This window comes from Diceros bicornis, chromosome 2, assembly GCF_020826845.1.
Source record: "Diceros bicornis minor isolate mBicDic1 chromosome 2, mDicBic1.mat.cur, whole genome shotgun sequence".
Taxonomy (NCBI): domain Eukaryota; kingdom Metazoa; phylum Chordata; class Mammalia; order Perissodactyla; family Rhinocerotidae; genus Diceros; species Diceros bicornis.
In genome coordinates this window covers 52,521,084-52,541,147 of record NC_080741.1, presented here as the reverse complement: position 1 = coordinate 52,541,147, position 20,064 = coordinate 52,521,084, and the positions used below count along the sequence as shown (strand labels likewise).

General features: G+C 41.1%; 2 protein-coding genes across 2 annotated transcripts in view; both read right to left on the bottom strand.

Moving 5' to 3' along the window:
• GRM2 (glutamate metabotropic receptor 2) overlaps positions 1-20,064 on the bottom strand; it is a 156,813-nt gene that overhangs the window by 42,815 nt on the left and 93,934 nt on the right. The gene's annotated exons all lie outside the window — the stretch shown is intronic.
• Positions 1,929-3,356, bottom strand: LOC131417009 (IQ domain-containing protein F2-like). The gene is made up of 3 exons (XM_058559927.1): positions 3,339-3,356; positions 3,079-3,162; positions 1,929-2,312 (listed from the first exon to the last, which is right to left on the bottom strand). Exons 1-3 carry the CDS (start codon positions 3,354-3,356, stop codon positions 1,929-1,931), a joined length of 486 nt encoding a protein of 161 aa, XP_058415910.1.

Genomic DNA, 20,064 nt, shown 5'->3' with positions numbered 1-20,064 from the left:
ATTATTCAACTCAAAATATAGAAATGCAAACATATCAGAGAAATTTATTGGAAATTTATCCAGTGGAGATCTGCAGTCATGAATATAAACTAAGACCATGTCTCATGGTTTTGCTCCCGCCATATTCGCTCTTCTGCAGGCGCAGAGCAGGTAGATGGTTGAGTTCATCCCACACATGTTTGCAGAGAGGGAGAGAGGGCCAAAGGAAGTCAAGTTGTGCTGGGGAGAGATTATAATAATTCACCACAGAATCTGATTGGGGTCAAGAAAGATGCGAGGGCGTGTCAGGGGTGATGGTTGCAAAGCAAAATTGTTAGGGTCAATAGATTGGAAGATCTTATCACATCTGAAGAAACATTCTATTGGGGGTATTTGAAAAGTGAACTGGAAAGAGAAAATAAAGTAATCAGAGACTGGAACACTAGGAAAAACAATTTGGGCAATAGTACAATTATTGATAGCCAGCCCTCGTGGTCTGGTAGTTAAGATTCGGTGCACTCAACGCCCCAGCCTGGATTCATTTCCTGGTCAGGGAACCATACCACGCATCTGTCAGTTGTCATACTATGGTGGCTCCATGTTGCCGTGCCACCGGTATTTCAAACACCAGCAGGGTCACCCTGGGTGGAAGGGTTTTAGTGGAGCTTCCAGACTGAGACAGAGTAGGAAGATCGACCTGGCCACTCACTTCCAGAAAAATTGGCCATGAAAACCCTATGAATAGCACCACAGCACTGTCTGATATAGCTCTGGGAGATGAGAAAATGGCACAAAAAAGACCGGGCAGTGTTTCGCTCTGCTGTACACAGGGTTGCTAGCAGTTGGATTCGACTGGAATGGCACTAACAAAAACAAACAATTATCAGTAATGGTGAGGTGTGAGGTCTAGAGCCACATTGTCCAATGGAAGAGCCACTAGCCACATGAGGTTATTTAAACTTAAGTTAATTTAAATTAAATAAAACTAAAATTCAATTCTTTCATTGCATTCGGCACATTGCAAGTGCTCCACAACCATGTATGGCTAGTGGCTACCACATTGGACAGCACAGATACAGAAAATTTCCATCATAACAGAAGTTCTATTGAATAGCACTGCTTTAGTGTGACCATGGGAGTGAGTGACTGAGGAGGGGAGCAAACAAGGTTTATTAGAATGAATTAGGGAGATTGATAGGATCATCTTGGCCAATGATAAAATCACCAAGAATGGAGACAAAGGTAGGGATGGGGGTCATACAGAGGGAGCCCTGTTTGTTGCACATCCCTCAGGGAGAGGAGTTCTGGTAAGGGAATTGTGGAGATAGAGTTGAAGTGCCGTGAACTCCTACTAGTCCCCAAGGTTGTCAGCTGCTCATCAGCATGACTAGTCCCACCCATCACTAAGGCCAGCCTCCTGTCCTTCACCTGGGGCTGCATTGCACTGCTCTCAGAAGAGTCAGCCAGATGTTGGCATTGTCTCTAGGTGCTTGCCAAAGATACTTTGTCTTGTGTGAGGTATCCTAGACCCCAGCCATTCTCTGACTCTGGGCTGACAGAGAAGAGCCTCAGAGTCCATTCTCATGTGCAGATGTGCCCAGAGTCATCAGGAAGATGCAGACCACTTGTCTCTCAGAGCACTGGGTGAGAAGAAAGGAATGGGGCTGGGCATGGGAACTGCGACTTTTGGCTCTGTCATATATCAGGGAAGACTAGGACTTCAGTTTCTGTTTTGACAACTGAGTAAGTGGCATATGGTCATTGTCAGTCCAGAACAGGGTCCATAGGCAAGGGGGGAAAACCTCACTGAAGTTCCTTCCCAGGGAGAAGAGGAGGCAGCATGGCCTAAGCCTCAAAATTTCCATTAGCTGGGGGAGACCATGAGACACACCAGACCAGGTTAGACCTTTACTGGGGACAGGAGACACAGTGCCCCTTCTTGCCAGCCCTTAGGGGTTGATGATCTCAATGTGGAACTGCAGGTGAGTGGCTGTGACTACGCAGTGGCCCCGGAGGAGAGCACAGGTCTGGCAGTTGTGGCATTGCCAGTGGCACTGGATGATGTAGATGGCGTTGAGCACCTGGCAGTATCGCCAGTGGATGCGCCACATACGGACCAAAGACTGGAGCTTGACCACTGCCCTCTCTCTATTTGCGTAGGTAATCAGGGCGGCCCTCCGCTTCTTCAGCAGCAGCCTCACCAGTGTCTTCCTCCACCAGCGTTGAATGATCCAGGCCCTGAGGGCTGCGTGCAGCAATGTCCGGCGCACGAGAGTGCCACGCCACCAGGCCTGGATCTCCGTGGCTGCTGCTCTTTTTTTTCTAAAATCATTCTAGGCAGAGATAAGAGCGACCACTCAGGGACCTTCCTGCCACCAACTTCCCGCATCGTCCTGGAAGGGGCCTGCATTCTCTTAACAGTCAGTTCTTCTTTGGAGCGGTTAGGGGAATTAGCAGGCCACTGACTCAGAGCCAGCAGACCAGGGTGGGGAGCCCTGCTCTGCCACTATGGACACATCACCTTGCCCTCAGAGTCACAGTATCCTCCTCTTGACTACCTCACAGGTGCGTGGGTCAAGGGAAAAACCACTAGTAACTAGAAAGGTGCATTAGGCATGTGAGGGACTTTGTTAGTTACACTCTATCTCTGCAGTGCTTATTGGCTTTGGGAGGTTTGGCCTCATAAGGCTTTTGCCTGGCGTTCTCTGCTAATTCTAGTCCCAAACCACCATTGGCTGATTTCTCTCTGCCACGGCAATATAGTATCTCAATACTGTGGTGCGTTTTCAGCACCCTCATCACATATTCTCCTCCCAGCCTTCCCGTATTTTGAACATTCTACTCTCTAGAGTCCTCATATTCTCATCTCCCAGCCCCATGCATTTAATGGCTTTCATTCTCTCCATTCACTCTCTAGGTCAGAGTCAGACCCAGACCCAGAGAGCCCATGCTGAGAAGGAAGTGGAGGGAAAATGAGCCAATATTGAGTTGACTCCTGATTATTTTAGACTCTGGATCCATAAGAGGCACAAGTCTACACCTCACGACACAGACATAAATGTTCTGGATATCCCTTAATTACGTGGAGATTTTACTCACCTCGGCTTTCTGCTTCTTCCTTATCTGCCATTCAATTGTTTCTTCAACATCTTCAACTACAATTAAAATTAAATGGCCGTTTGTCTGTCAACAGAAGTAAATGGGAAATGAAGGGAGGAGTTAAGACTGTTGTTTGTCTCTATGGCTCTGCACAAGGATACCCACTGCTTTAGCATCCCCTCTTTTCCCAAGGCCTATGAAGTCCAGGGTGATTCCCACCCAACCCTAGCCTGCCTAGTAGATCTGGCCATATCTCTTACACAAAATTGAATCCCCATGGTTTGTCTCTAGATGGTTCATTAGCTTTGACTTCTCTATTTCCCAATGTCTGGCATGAGTAATATGAGGGCGAGAGCTATGAGTTCACAATTGCGTTATGACATAAGGATTAGGATATCTGCCACGCAGTTGAGTCTTCCTCAGAAACAAGCTCCATGGGGACTTGTTTTGCCTGTCTGCTTTCCTCTTGTCAGAGACATCCCAGGGCACTTGAGTCCATTCCATTCCAGAGCTCTCCTCCAGTGAGGATCTCATGATCAGTCACACAGGCGAGCAGGAGGGATCATGGCAGTTTATCTCTATACAGCTCTCTAGTGTCTTCTCAGATTTGGCATTTCCTGTCTTCCTTTGACTCAGTTTCAGTCCCTCAGCACACTGTAGGAAATCAGAATGAGAGACTAGATGAATCTAGAAAGCAGTAAATTGAATAGAAAACAAAAATTGGTGTTGGAAAATAAGTTTAAAAGATGGTATTTTGAAAAGACCAGTATTACAGATAAACATCCCATGAACCTGGGTGATCAAGAAACAGAACAAAAATGGAATGAGAAATGGGAAATAATCACACAGAGGTTTAAATAAATATAAGAGAATATTATGTCAGCAAATTTGAAAACTAAGAGGAACTGATTTCTTAACTAAGTGTGAATTACTAAAATTAACTGAAGAAAATATGTAAAACTTGATAAATTGAGAAGGCTATTAAAGATCCCCTATAAATAAGGCGTCAAGACCTGGTAGATTCATACCCAAATAGTTAAAAATTACAAATTCAGATATTCACAATGTGACAAACTATTCAAAGCTATTGTCGACGATAGAAATTTCTATCAAGCATTTCTTGGTGTCAGTGTTAGTTTCCTGAAAAGTCTTGCTGGGATTTTCATTGTAAGTGTGTTAACCTTGGGGAGAAAAGCTATCATAAAACTGAGTCCGTTCTAAGAACACAGACTATCCCTCCATTTGCTTAGGAATTCTTTTATGTCTTTCTGTAAACTTTTAAAAATTTTGTTTGTAAAGGTCTCTTTTTTTGAGATATAATTCACAATCCATAAAACTCACCATTTAGGGGCTGGCCCAGGGGTGTAGTGGTTAAGTTCTCGTGCTCTGCTTCCGTGGCTTGGGGTTCACAGGTTTGGATCCCGGGCACAGACCTACACACCGCTCATCAAGCCATGCTGTGGCGGCATTCCACATACAAAATAGAGGAAGACTGGAATAGATTGGCTCAGGGCCAATCTTCCTCACTGACCAAAACACAAAAATCCAAAAACTAGCCAAAAACCTCACCATTTAAAGGGGTATAATTCAGTAGTCTCTAGTACATTCACCAAGTTGTGCAACTCTCACCACCACCTGATTCCAGAACATTTTCATCCCTCCAAAAATAAACCCCATACTCATTAGCAGTCAATCACCACTCTGCCCTCCCCCAGTCTCTGGCAACCACTGATCTACTTTACATCATTATAGATTTTCCTATTTTGGATATTTCATATGATTGAAATCACACAATAAGTAACTTCTTGTGTCTGGCTTCTTTTACTTAGCAGTGTTTTCAAGATGCATTCATGCTGTAGCATGTGTTAGTACTTCATACCTTTCTATGGCTGAATAATATTCCATTGTATGTATGTACTACACTTTTTAATCCATTCGTCAGTTAATGGACATTTGAGTTGATTCCACTCTTTGACTATTAAGAATAATACTGCTATGAATATTGGTGTACAAGTTTTTGTACGGCATGTGTTTTCAATTCTCTTGGGTATATGCCGAGGAGTGGAATTGCTAGGTCATAAGGTAAATCTATTTTTCATTTTTTGAGGAACCACCAAACAGCTTTCCATGGCAGCTGCACCATTTCTCCACATGCTCACCAACACTTGTTACTTTCCTTTTTTGAAAAAAATTATAGCCATCAAAACGGATGTGAAGTGGTATCTCACTGTGGTTTCCATTTGCGTTCCTGTGATGATTAATGATGTTGAGCAACTTTTCATGGGCTTATTGGCCATGCGTACATCTTCTTTGGAGAAATGTCTATTCAAATTCTTTACCCATTTATTAATTGGGTTTTTTTTATTTACCGTTGAGTTGTAAAGGTTGTTTATATATTTTGGATACTATACTATTATCAGATATATGATTTGCAAATATTTTCTCTCATTCCGTCAGTTGTCTTTTCACTTCCTTGAAGTGTTCTGCAAAGAATAAAAGTTTTTTAATTTTAATGAATTCTGATTTATTTGTTTTTCCCCTTTGGTTGCTTGTGTTTTAAGTGTCATAGCTAAGAAACTGTTGCCTAATCCAAGGAGATGAAGATTTACACTTCTAAGAATTTCACAGTCCTAGCTCATACATTTAGGTCTTTGATCTGTTTTAAGTTTTTTATATGTTGTGAGATATGGGTTCAAATTAATTCTTTGCCTGTGGATATGCGGTTGTTTCAGCACCATTTGTTGAAAAGTTTTTTTTTTTCTCCATTGAACGGACTTGGCACCCTTGTCAAAAATCAATTGGCTATAGATACATGGGTTTATTTCTGTATTCTCAATTCTATTTCATTGATCTATATGTCTGTCTTTACACCATTACCACAGTTTTGATTACTGCAGCTTTGTAGTAATTTTTGAAATTGGGAATCGTGAGAGGTATGTGTAATCTTACATTTTATTTATACCTTCATCCATTGGTGGACATTTAGGCTGTTTCCATATCTTGGCTATTGTGAATCATGCTACAATGTACTTGGGAATGCAGATATTTCATCAAGGTAGTGCTTTTATATCCTTTGGATATATACCCAGAAGTGGGATTGCTGGATCACATGCAGTTCTATTTCGAACATGGAGAGAAGTCAAGATGGCAGCCTAAACAGACTCTGAACTCACCTCCTCCCGCAGACACAGCCAATTTACAACTACTCATGGAAAAATTACCCCTGAGACAGAACTGAAAGCTGGATAAGAGGAACTCCTGCAACAAAGGACAATCCTAATTGAGGTGGAAGAGGCAGAAACTCCCTTCAGGAGAGAAAAAAACGCCGCCTTCACAAGCCACAAGCTTCTCGACTGCCAGGGAGCAGCCCAAAGGTACGCAGCCCTCCCTGGAGGAGAGGGTCCCTGAGCCGGGGAGCACCCCCATTGTAGGCACTTTGTGGACCCAGCACAATCGAGATGAGTGGCATAATATCTGACTTTGCCTGCTACTAAAACATTGGGGAGTCACCCCAGAAAAGCTGGTTCACAAAGAAATTAAAACCGGCTCTTAAAGGGCCCATGCGCAAACTCACCTGTTTCAGAAAGCAATCGAAAATCACCAGAAAGAAAGGTGCACAGTGCTTTGGTGAAAAGAGACTCACCTGATGGGCTCTGAGTGCATTGCAGTGAGAGGTGAGACCTCTCCAGGGACTGGGACATTGGTGGCGGCCATTATTGTGGCCTGGTGTGGGCATGCTGAGACAGACGCCATTGGAGTACTCCCTGGGGCCTGCTAGCCCAGGGTCTGCCCCACCCACTGGAGCACTGATTTAATCCAGCTCAGCCAGGGCAGGCAGCCCACCCTAGAGACTGGCCCCACCGAACAAGCCCTCAGGCAACTTGTGGGCCTGCATAGATTGGTGACTGGATTCTCTGCAGCCTGGCAACTGAGCCGATTTCAGTGGGGCAGGGCGTGCACAAGGAAGGAGAGTGTGGGGCAGTGGTGGAGTGTGTGGGGCTCCGGCTGTGGAGAGACTGGGTCCACTTCAGGAGGTCGGAGCACGCACACGGGGCAGGACTGTGTTGACTGTGTGTGTGGACCTGTGGGTGGCAAGGCTTGTCAGCTGCAGAAGACTTGTGCTTCTCAAAGACCCACATAGGGGGTTTGCCCCACCTTCCAAAGCCTGAAACAATTGGGTGCTCCCATGCCTGAGGCCAGCCCTACCCAGCTGCAATCCTCAGAGAGCTGACAAGAGACCTAAAGGCTGGAGGCTTTATAGCAATTGTAAGGCCCTGAGCCTAACAACCTGCCACACTGGGGGCCTACTCACTTAAAAGAAATACTGCAACACAAATGTGGTTTAGAACTTGCAGCCAACTGTGCTGGGGCTCCCCACACCTGATACAGAGACTGAAGGGCCCACAACAACTACAAGCAGTTGAGCATTACAACAGCTGGCCAGGAGCATAACTCGGCCTCCCTGGGCACCTACAGGGAGACAAACAGGCCACAATAGAAGGGCACACGTAGCCCTCATAGGGGTCACCCCTGGAACATTGAGAACTGAGGGAAGCACACTGAAGGCCTCCTAAGGCATCACTTATGTAAGGTCACCTATCCAAGAGCAGGAGACATAACTGACCTACATAATATGTAGACACAAGCACAGGGAAAGAGGCAAAATGAGGCAAAGGAATACATTCCAAGTAAGGGAACAGGACAAAACCCCAGAAAAGGAACTAAGTGAAACAGAAATGAGCAACCTACCCAACAGAGAGTTCAAACAAAGAGTGTTAAGGATGCTCACTGATCTGGGGAGAAGAATAGATTAACTCAGTGAGAATGTCAACAAAGAAATGGAAGATACAAAAAAGAACCAATCAGAAATGAAGAATACAATACTGGAAATGAAAAATTCACTAGAGGGACTCAAAAGCAGAGTAGAGGATACAGAAGAACGGATCTGCGAGCTGAACAAAAGACTAGAGGAAATTACCCAAGCTGAACAGGTAAAAGAGAAAAGAATTAAAAAGAGTGAGGACAGTCTAAGGGACCTCTGGGACAACATCAAGTGCGCTAACATCCGTGTTATAGGTGTCCCGGAATGAGAAGAGCGAGACAAAGGGGCAGAGAATCTATTTCAAGAAATAATAGATGAAAACTTCCCTAACCTAAGGAAGGAAACAGACATCCAGGTACAGGAAGCACAGAGAGCCCCAAACAAGATAAATCCAAAGAGGCCCACACCAAGACACATCATGATCAAAATGTCCAGAATTAAAGATAAAGAGAGAATCCTAAAAGCTGCAAGAGAAAGACAAGTTACATACAAAGGAAACCCCATAAGGCTATCAGCTGACTTCTCAGCAGAAACCTTACAGGCTAGAAGAGAGTGGCATGATATATTGAAAGTGCTAAAAGGAAAAAACTTACAGCCAAGAATACTCTGCCCAGCAAGGTTATCATTCAAAATGGAAGGAGAGATCAAAAATTTCCCAGACAAGCATAAATTAAAGGAGTTTGTCTCCAAGAAACCAGTGCTACAAGAAATGTTAAAGGGACTGATTTAAGGGGAAAAAAGAAGACCACAAATAGGAAGAATTATCTATTTCCATGATAAGAGGGTAATGGATACAAATGCACAACAAAGAGGTTAGATATGATATCAAAAACATAAAAGGAGGGAGGAGGGGAGTTAAGAGTAGAGCTTTCAGACAGAGGTCAAACTAAAGAGACCATCAATTCTGTATAGAAGGAGAAAGGAACAGAGAAAGACTACTAAAACACTGAGAAAACAATTAAAAAATGGCAGTAAGTACATACTTATCAATAGCTACTTTAAACATCAATGGACTAAATGCTCCAATTAAAAGGCATAGGGTGGCTGATTGGATAAAACAACAAGACCCATATATATGCTGCATACAAGAGACACACTTCAGACCTAAAGACACTCAAAAACTGAAAGTGAAGGGATGGAAAAAGATACTCCAAGCAAATGGCAATGAAAAGAAAGCTGGGGTAGCAATACTCATATCATACAAAATAGACTTTAAAACAAACACTGTGAAAAGAGACAAAGAAGGGCATTACATAATGATCAAGGGAACAATCCAACAAGAGGCTATAACACTTGTAAATATCTACGCACCTAATGTAGGTGCACCTATATGTATAAAGCAATTATTAACAGACATAAAAAGAGAAATAGACAGTAACACAATAATAGTAGGGGACTTTAACACTCCACTTACACCAATGGATAGATCATCCAAACAGAAGATCAATAAGGAAACATTGGCCTTAAATGACACAGTAGAACAGATGGACCTAGTAGATATACACAGAGCATTCCATCCAAAAACCGAAGAATACAAGTTCTTTTCAAATGCATACAGAACATTCTCCAGGATTGATCACATATTAGGCCACAAAACAAGTCTCCATAAATTTAAGAAGATTGAAATAATACCAAGCATCTTTTCTGACCACAACGGTATGAAACTGGAAATCAACTATAGGAAGAAAATCAGAAAAGCCACAAATATGTGGAGATTAAACAAAATGCTACTGAACAACGACTGGGTTAATGAAGAAATCAAAGGAGAAATCAAAAAATACCTGGAGACAAATGAAAATGAAAATACGACATGCCAGAATTTATGGGATACAGCAAAAGCAGTTCTAAGAGGGAAGTTTGTAGCGATACAGGCCTATCTCAACAAACAAGAAAAATCTCAAATAAACAATCTAACAATGCACCTAAAGGAACTGGAAAAAGAAGAACAAACAAAGCCCAAAATCAGTAGAAGAAGGGAAATAATAAAAATCAGAGCGGAAATGAATGAAATAGACACTAAAAAAACAATAGAAAAAATTAATAAAACCAAGAGCTTGTTTTTTGAAAAGATAAACAAAATTGACAAACCTTTAGCTAGACTCACCAAGAAAAAAAGAGAGAAGGCACAGATAAGTAAAATCAGAAATGAAAGAGGAGAAGTTACAACAGACACCTCAGAAATACAAAAGATTATAAGAGAATACTAGGAAAGGTATATGCCAAGCAATTCGACAATCTGGAAGAAATGGATAAATTCTTAGAATCATACAACCTTCCAAAACTGGATCAAGAAGAAGTAGAGAATTTGAATAGACCAATCACCAGTAAGGACATCGAAACAGTAATCAAAAACCTCCCCACCAATGTTACTGCAATAAACAAAAAATTAAAAAAAATAAAAAATAAAAATAAAATAAAAAAAAAGAGAGGAAAAAAAAAATCTCCCCAAAAATAAAAGTCCAGGACCCGATGGCTTCCCTAGTGAATTCTACCAAACATTCAAAGAAGACTTAATACCTATCCTTCTCAAACTCTTCCAAAAAATTGAGGAGGATGTGAAGCTTCCTAACTCATTCTACGAAGCTGACATTACCTTGATACCAAAACCAGACAAGGACAACACAAAAAAAGAAAATTACAGGCCAATATCACTGATGAACATCGATGCAAAAGTCCTCAACACAATACTAGCAAATCGCATACAACAATATGTTAAAAAGGTTATACACCATGATCAAGTGGGATTTATTCCAGGTATGCAGGGATGGTTCAACATGCGCAAATCAATCAATGTGATACACCACATTAATAAAATGAAGAATAAAAATCACATTATCATCTCAATAGATGCAGAGAAAGCATTTGACAAGATACAGCATCCATTTATGATAAAAACTCTGAATAAAATGGCTATAGAAGAAAAGTACCTCAACATAATAAAGGCCATATATGACAAACCCACAGCTAATATCATCCTCAAATGTGTTGAGGAAACTTCATACTGTTTTCCATAGTGGCTTACCAATTTACATTGCCATCAACAACACACAAGTGTTCCCTTTTCTCCACATCCTTGCCAACACTTATCTCTTGTCGTTTTGATCATAGCCATTCTAGCAGGTGTGAAGTGATTAACTCATTGTGGTTTTGATTTGCATTTCCCTGATGATTAGTGATGTTGAGTACTTTTTCTTTTTCTTTTTTTTTTTTTGTGAGGAAGATCAGCCTTGAGCTAACATCCATGCCAATCCTCCTCTTTTTGCTGAGGAAGACTGGCTCTGAGCTAACATCTATTGCCAATCCTCTTCCTTTTTTTCCCCAAAGCCCCAGTAGATAGTTGTATGTCATAGTTGCACATCCGTCTAGTTGCTGTATGTGGGACGTGGCCTCAGCATGGCTGGAGAAGCGGTGCATTGGTGTGCGCCTGGGATCCAAAACCGGGCCACCAATAGCGGAGCGCGTGCACTTAACCGCTAAGCCATGGGGCCGGCCCTTGAGTACTTTTTCATGTACCAGTTGGCCATTTGTATGCCTTCTTTGGAAAAATCTCTATTTGGGTCACTGACCATTTTTAAATCAGATTGTGTGTGTGTGTGTGTGTTTTGCTGTTGAGTTTTATGAGTTCCTTATGTATTTTGGATATTAACCCCTTATCAGATGTAAGGTTTGTAAATATTTTCTCCAATTCTGCAGGTTAGCTTTGCATTTTTCTAATTATTTCCTTTGCTGTGCAGAAGATTTGTACTTTGTTTATGTTGTCTATGCTTTTGGTGTCATATCCAAAAAATCATTGCCAAGACCAATGTCAAGCAGATTTCCCCTATGTTTTCTTCTAGGAGCTTTACATTTTCAGATCTTACATTTGGTCCTTTAATCCATTTTGAGTTGATTTTTGTGTATGGGGTAAGATAAGTGTTCAATTTCATTCTTTTGATTGTGGATATCCAGTTTTCCAGACACTATTTATTGAAGAGATTGTCCTTTCCCCATTGTGTATTCTTGGGTCCCTTGTCATAGATCAGTTGGTCATAAATATGATGGTTTATTTCTGGGTTCTCTATTCTGTTCCATTGGTCTATGTGTCTATTTATATGCCAGTACCATACTGTTTTGATTATTATAGCTTTGTAACATAATTTGAAATCAGGAAGTGTGATGCCTCCAGCTTTGTTCTCCTTGGTCAAGGTTGCTTTAGCTATTTGGGGCCTTTTGTGGTTTGAAATGAATTTTTGGATCACTTCTTCTATTTCTCTGAAAGATGCCATTGGAATTATGAGAGAGATTGCATTGAATCTGTAGATCACTTTGGTTAGTATGAACATTTTAACAATGTTAACTCTTCTGATCCATGGACACGAGATATCTTTCCTTTTCTTTGTGTCTTCTTCAATTTCTTTCATCAGTGTCTTATAGTTTTTAGTGTATATATCTTTCCCCTCCTTGGTTAAATTTATTTGTAAGTATTTTATTGTTTTTGATGCTATTGGAAATGGCATTATATTCTTAATTTCTTTTTCTGATAGGTTACAGTTAGTGTATAGAAATGCAATTGATTTTTGTATGCTCATTTTTTATTCTGCAACTTTACTGAATTTGTTTATTAGTTGTGACAGTTTATTGGTGGAGTCTTTAGGGTTTTCCATGCATAAAATCGTGTCATGCAAACAGAGAGAATTTTATTTCTTCCTTTCTGACTTGGATGTCTTTGATTTGTGTGTATGTGTGTGTGTGTGTGTGTGTGTGTGTGTGTGTGTGTGTGTGATTGCTCTGGCTATGTTGAATAGCTCCAGTACTCATTGCTCCACTCCTATGTTGAATAGAAGTGGTGAGAGTGGGCGCCCGTGTCTTACCCCTGATTTTAGAGGAAAAGCTTCAGCTTTTCACTGTTGAGTAGGATGTTAGCTGTGGGCTTGTCATACAAGGCCTCTATTATGTTGAGTTACATTTCTTCTGTACCCAATTTGTTGTGTTTTTTCCATCATGAAAGGATGTTGAATATTGTCAAATGCTTTTTCTGCCTTTCTTAAGATAATCATATTATTTTTATCCTTCATTTTGTCAATGTGATGTATTACATTAAATGATTTGAATGTGTTGAACCATCCTTTCATTCCAGGGGTAGATCTCACTTTGTCATGGTGTTGATCCTTTTAACATGCTGTAGAGTCTGGTTTGCTAGTATTTTGTTGAGAGTTTTTGCATCCATGTTCATAAGGGATATTGGTTTGGAGATTTCTTTTGTTGTAGTGTCCTGGTCTGGCTTTGGTATCAAGGTAATGCTGGCCTCATTCAATGAGTTAGGAAGTGTTCCATCCTCCTTAATTTTTTTGAGAAGTTTGAAAAGGATTTGTATTAACTTTAAAAAAAATGTTTGGTAGAATTTGCCATGAAGCCATGTGGTCTTGGCTTTACTTTTGAGGGAAATTTGATTACTGAGTCATCTCTTTTCTAGTTATAGGTTTATTCAGATTTTCTATTTCTTCATGATTCAGTCTTGATGGGTTTTGTATTTCTAGGAATTTATCCATTTCATCTAGGTTATCCAGTTTGTGGATGTACAATTGTTCATTGTACTTCTCAGCTCACTGAATGTCTCTAAAACAGCCACTTTGAATTCTTTATTGGGTAAATCTCAGATCTCCATTTATTTGGGGTCAGTTACTGGAAAATTATTGTGTTCCTTTGGTGGTGAAGGGGAGGAAGATTATCCTCTACCCACACCGGGCCCTTTCTGGCTGGGCTACAAATTAAATTGACATGAGAGTGAACAGCAGGAGAAAATCAAACAAAGCTTTATAACATGCATACATGGGAGAGACCAGGGAAATTGAGTTTCTTGACAAAATGGTGGAGGTGCTCTTCTTAAATAGATTCAGGAAAAGAGAAAGGAGGATGTTGGGGGTGGGGGGAGTCAGCTATGGGAGATTACCAGAAAAGCACAGTAAACAAGAGTAAGGGTACTATGCAGATTTAAGGCCTCGCCTTCCACCTTGACAAGTTTCTAGAGATGAGGTCATCCCCCTCCCTTCCCCAGGATAGAGAGGGAGATACCTGTACAAATGGAGATTTCTCTTACAAATGCAAATGTTTGGTAAACAGAACTTTGATAAGAATGGGCTTGGCAAGGACCCTCCCAGTCTATTGATACCCAGAGTTATCCCTGTCGCAGGGACAGGCCCTCCATCCCAAATTCTTTTAGGCAGCTAGTGGGGGGGAGGCCAAAGCTTTTCTCAGAGTCCCCTGTTCCTGAAAACAATCAAGGTAAAGAGACACATTTTTGAGGTGGCCAACCCTGATCCCCCACAGTGGTGTCATATTTCTTTGATTTTTCATTTTCCTTGAAGTCTTGCCTCTGTGTTTCCACATTTGAAGAAGCACCTCCTCCAGTCTTCACTGTATGGCTTTGGGGTAGAAATTTCTTCCTTCAGCACTGCTAGGGATTCTGAGGCATTCAGACCCTTTCTATGCCTGCTCCACAGTTCTTGCTTCCTCTTGTGGCAGAATTCTTAAGCTGTATGCCTTCTCTTGGTTCTGCAAATCCAGGCTGAGTGCTGACAGTCTCCCTTTTCCTTTCCCTAGGGTGGTGCTGAATGCTCAAGTTTTTGGTTTCTCTCAGGCCTGCAAATTCAGGCTGGGTTTCTGCATGTGCTCACTAGCTGTCTGCAAAAGCTCACCCTCACTGCTATCAGGAACACACACAGAGAACTGACCATAGGGTTGTGGTGTGCGTCGGTATGCAGAGTGCTGAGGGTGCCTGTTGGCCGGTTGAGGGGATCCACACCTGAGGTGTCCCCAGTGACTTGTGTGCAGGCCTCCCAATGGAGTCCATGTTGTGGTTAGTAGGATCCATGTTCCTCTGATACACTCCATGCCAAGCCCTGGATGCTACTTTCCCAGCTTGTCATGGCTCCCCAGTCATGCAGTTCATGCCTCAGTAGTCTGGATGGGGTGAGTGTGAAATAGGCCTCTTTGGCAGCATCCTGCACAGCTGGAAAAGCCAGACGCTCACTCATATGCTCTCACTTTCTCCTGCAGGAGAAATCAAGGAATGAGAAGGCCTTTCTTAGCGCTGACTGTGCTGCCTTGGGGAGTGGTGATGCAGGTAAAGTCAAATTGTTCCTCTTATCCTCTTCAATGCATCCAATCTGATTTTTTTTGCTCCAATGGTGTGCTGGAACTTCTCTGCTGGACTCCTGGACTTTCACCTCTCTTGTCCAGATATGATTGTCAAAATCGGTGTTCTTTGGGGGGAAGATGAATAGGAATAGAAAATTCCTATTCCATCACTTGATGACATCACTCTCTGACAGTTTTTTCTTTCAGCACTTTGAATATGTCGTTCCACCACCGTCTGGCCTCTGGAATGCGTGATGAGAAATGAGCATATAATCTTTTTGTGAATCCCTTTTATGTAACGAGTTGCTTCTCTCTTGCTGCTCTTAAGAATCTCTCTTGTCAGTGAAATAAGTCAGAAGGAGAAGGTCAAATACCGCATGATTTCCTTCATTAAGTAGTAGATAATAACAACAATAAACAAACACATAGAGACAGAGATTGGATTGGTGGTTACCAGAGGGGAAGGGGGGAGGGAGGAGGGCGAAAGAGATAATTCGGCACATGTGGGTCGTGATGGGTTGTAGTTAGTATTTGAGTGGTGAACATGATGTGATCTATGCAGAAATAGAAGTATAATGATGTACACCTGAAATTTATACAATGTTATAAACCAATGTTACTGCAATAAACAAACAAAGAATCTCTCTTTGTCTTTAGACAGTTTGATTATGTGTCTATATCTGAATATCTTTGAGTTTATTCTACTTGGAGTTTGTTGAGCTTCTTGTGTAGATCTTTTTCAGCAAATTTGGGGAGTTTAAGATCTTTATTTCTTCAAATATTATTTTTGTCTCTTTGCTTTTTTCATTGCAGTTTTTCATTGTCGTTGTATTTTTCAACTCCAGAACCTATACTTGTTTCTTTTTTGTAATTTCTACCTCTTTGTTGATATTCTCTGTTTGGTGAGAATTTGATTCCCATAACTTTCATTTTTCCTTAGACATGGTTTCCTTTGCTTCTTTGAGCATATTTAAAATACCTGACAGAAAGTGTTTGTCTAGTAAGTCCACTACCTGGGCTTCTTAAAGAATGATTTCTATTGATTACATTTTCATTCCTGTGTATGGACTATACTTTCTTGGTTTTTTTTTTTTGCATGTTTTGTGATTTTTTTGTTGAAACTGGCCATTTAAAATTATACAGTGGTAACTCTAGAAATCAGATCCTCCTCTCTCCCTGGGTTTTGTTATTGTCGTGCTTTTTGTAGTTATTGTTTGTTCCTTTGTTTAGTGATATTCTGAATTAAGCCCATAAATCCTGTATTAGTGTCTGTGTGTGTGTGTGTGTGTGTGTGTGTGTGTGTGTGTGTGACAACTGAAGTCTCTACTCATCTAACTTAGTGGTCAGATAATAGTTTGCCAGAAATTTCCTTAAATTCATGCAAACAATAAATCTTTGCCAAGAGTCTCTCTGTGTGTGTTGGGAGTTACCTTCAATACTCAGCCAGGCAGTTTACAACTCTGCCTTAGCCTTCATTTCCTGCCTGCACAGAGCCTCAAGGTCAGCCAGAGGTGAAAGCCTAGGGCCTTCTCAGGTATTTCCTGATCGTGCATAGGAAAATACTATAAACGGCCTTCTAGGTTCCTAGGAATATGTTGGACCTTTCCAAAGTCCCTATGGTCATGTCACTAAGCATTTTTTCTTCTTCAGCTTTTTGATTAATCTATTGTTTGCTCCAACCATTATCCATCACCTCAGGCAGCTGCAAAGTAAAACACTTGCCTCTAATTGTTTTCAACCCTCCCCCACCAACCCCAGCCCCTCCCTAGGGAGAAGCCTTTTAATCCTGGGAAATGTCTGAGTCAGGTCTTCCAGGTCAAATAATGTCAGTTTTTGAGCAATGAAACTTTGAAAGAGCTCTCTCCCATTTCCCTCTCAGTGACTGCTAAGCAACTCTGGGAATGTGGAATGTTAGCTTTGAAGACTACCACTGAGCTGGAGAATGGGAGCTAGAACTAGAACGAATTAAAATGCCACCAAGATTGCTGCTCTTATTGAGATTCAGCTGTTTTTCTTGAATAAATGCTTCTTGAGTTGCTGTAAGCCTTTGGTTAATTTCCAGAGTTCTGAAAAAAGTTGATTTTGATAATATTTACCAGTTTTTTGGTTGCTTTTATGGATCATTGAATTATTGGAGGTCCTTACTCTACCATTTTGGCTGACATTACCTTACTTGTAAAGTTATTCTTTTTTAATTGCAATAACATTAGTTAGTAATATTATATAAATTTCAGGTGTACATCACTGTATTTCTATTTCTGTATAGATTACATCATGTTCACCGCCCAAAGACTAATTACAATCCATCACCACACACATGTGCCTAATCATCCCTTTTCCCTCCTCCCTCCCTGCTTTCTCTCTGGTAACCACTAATCCAATCTCTGACTCTATGTGTTGTTTGTTGTTGTTTTTATCTTCTACTTATGCGTGAGATTACATGGTATTTGAGTTTCTCCCTCTGACTTATTTTCCTTAGCATAATACTCTCAAGGTCCATCCATGTTGTCACAAATCGTCGGATTTCATGGGTTCTTATGGCTGAGTAGTATTCCATCGTGTATATATACCACATCCATTCATCCCTTGATGGGCACCTAGGTTGCTTCCAAGTCTTGGATACTGCAAATCATGCTGCAATGAACACAGGGGAGCATGCATTATTACTCATTCGTGTTTTCACGTTCTTCGGATAAATACTCAGCAGTGGAATACCTGGGTCGTATGGTAGTTCTATTCTTAATTTTTTGAGGAGTCTCTGTACTGTTTTCCATAGTGGCTGCACCAGTTTGCACTCCCACCAGCAGTGTATGAGAGTTCCCTTCTCTCCATATCCTCTCCAACACTTGTTGTTTCCTCTCTTGTTAATTATAGCCATTCTGATGGGAGTGAGGTGATATCTCATTGTAGTTTTGATTTGCTTTTCCCTGATAGTTAATGATGTTGAACATCTTTTCATGTGCCTGTTGGTCAGCTGTATATCTTCTTTGGAGAAATGTCTGCTCGGGTCCTTTGCCTATTTTTTAATTGGGTGGTCAGTATTTTTGTTGTTGAGATGTATGACTTCTATATATATTTTGGATATGAACCCCTTATCACATGTATGGTTTGCAAATATCTTCTCCCAATTGTGAGACTGTCTTTTCGTTTTGTTGATGGTTTCCTTTGCTGTGTAGAAGGTTTTTAGTTTGTTGGAGTCCCATTTGTTTATTTTTTCTATTGTTTCCCTTGCCCGGTCAGACATGGTACTTGAAAATATGTTGCTAGGACCAATGTCGAAGAGCATACCGCCTATGTTTTCTTCTAGAAGTTTCATGGTTTCAGGTCTTACATTCAAGTCTTTAATCCATTTGGAGTTAATTTTTGTGTGTGGTGTAAGATAATGGTCTACGTTAGTTTTTTTGCTTGTGGCTGACCAGTTTTCCAAACAGCATTTATTGAAGAGACTTTCCTTTCTCTATTGTATGTTCTTGGCTCCCTTGTCAAAAATTAGCTGTCCATAGATGTGTGGGTTTACTTCTGGGCTCTCAACTCTGTACCATTGATCTCTGTGTCTGTTTTTGTGCCAGTATCATGCTGTTTTGGTTACTATAGCTTTGTAGTATATATGTATATATATATTTCTTTTGTGAGGAAGATCAGCCCTGAGCTGACATCTGCCAATCCTCCACTTTTTGCTGAGGAAGACTGGCTGTGGGCTAACGTCCATGCCCATCTTCCTCCACTTTATATGGGATGCTGCCACAGCATGTCTTGACAAGCGGTGCGTCGGTGGGTGCCCAGGATCCAAACCGGCGAACCCTGGGCCGCTGTGGCAGAGCGCACACAGCCAACTGCTTGTGCCACTGGGCCGGCCCCATGTAGTATATTTTGAAATCAAAGGGTGTGATACCTCCAGCTTTGTTCTCTTTTCTCAGGATTCCTTCAGCTATCCAGAGTCATTTGTTATTCCATTTAAATTTTAGGATTCTTTGTTCTATTTCTGTGAAAAATGTTGTTGGAACTTTGATAGGGACTGTATTGAATCTATAGATTATTTAGGAAGTATGGACATTTTAACTATGTTAATTCTTCCAATCCAAGGGCTCAGAATATCTTTCCATTTCTTTGTGTCCTCTTCAGTTTCTTTCAATAATGTTTTATAGTTTTCGGTGTACAGATCTTTCACCTATTTGGTTACGTTTATTCCTATCTATTTTATTCTCTTTGTTGCAATTGTAAATGGGGTTGTATTCTTAATTTCTCTTTCTGCTACTTCGTTGTTAGTGTATAGAGACACAACTGATTTTTGTATGTTGATTTTGTATCCTGCAACTTTACCGTATTGGTTTATTATTTCTAAAAGTTTTTTGGTGGATTCTTTAGAGTTTTCTGTATATAAAATCATGTCATCTGCAAATAGTGACAGTTTCACTTCTTTCTTTCCAATTTGGATCTCTGATCTCTTTTATTTCTTTTTCTTTTCTGATTGCTCTGGCTAGGATTTCCAATTCTGCATTAAATAACAGTGGTGAAATTGGGTATCCTTGTCTGGTTCCTGTTCGTAGAAGGATAGTTTTCAGTTTTTCACCATTGAGAATGATATTAGCTGTGGGTTGGTCATATATGGCCTTTATTGGTACTTTCCTTCTATACCCATTTTATTCAGAGATTTTATCATAAATGGATGCAGTATCTTGTCAAATGCTTTCTCTGCATCTCTTGAGATGATTGTGTGATTTTTTTCCTCCATTTGTTAATGTGGTTTATCACATTGATTGATTTGCCGAATTTGAGCCATCCCTGCATCCCTGGAATAAATCCCATTTGACCATGGTGTATGATCTTTTTTTTTTTTTTTGTGAGGAAGATTGGCCCTGAGCTAACATCTGTCAATCCTCCTCTTTTTTGCTGAGGAAGACTGGCCGTGGGCTAACATCCATGCCCATCTTCCTCCACTTTATATGGGACGTCGCCACAGCATGGCTTGCCAAGTGGTGTGTCGGTGTGCACCCGGGATCCGAACCGGTGAACCCCGGGCCGTCGTAGCAGAGCGCGGGCACTTAACC

Excerpts from the sequence above, each read along its gene's own strand:
- LOC131417009 (XM_058559927.1), bottom strand. Across the intron at positions 2,313-3,078 it reads GGAAGAAGCAGAAAGCCGAG|AATGATTTTAGAAAAAAAAG; the intron begins GTGAGTAAAATC and ends ATCTCTGCCTAG.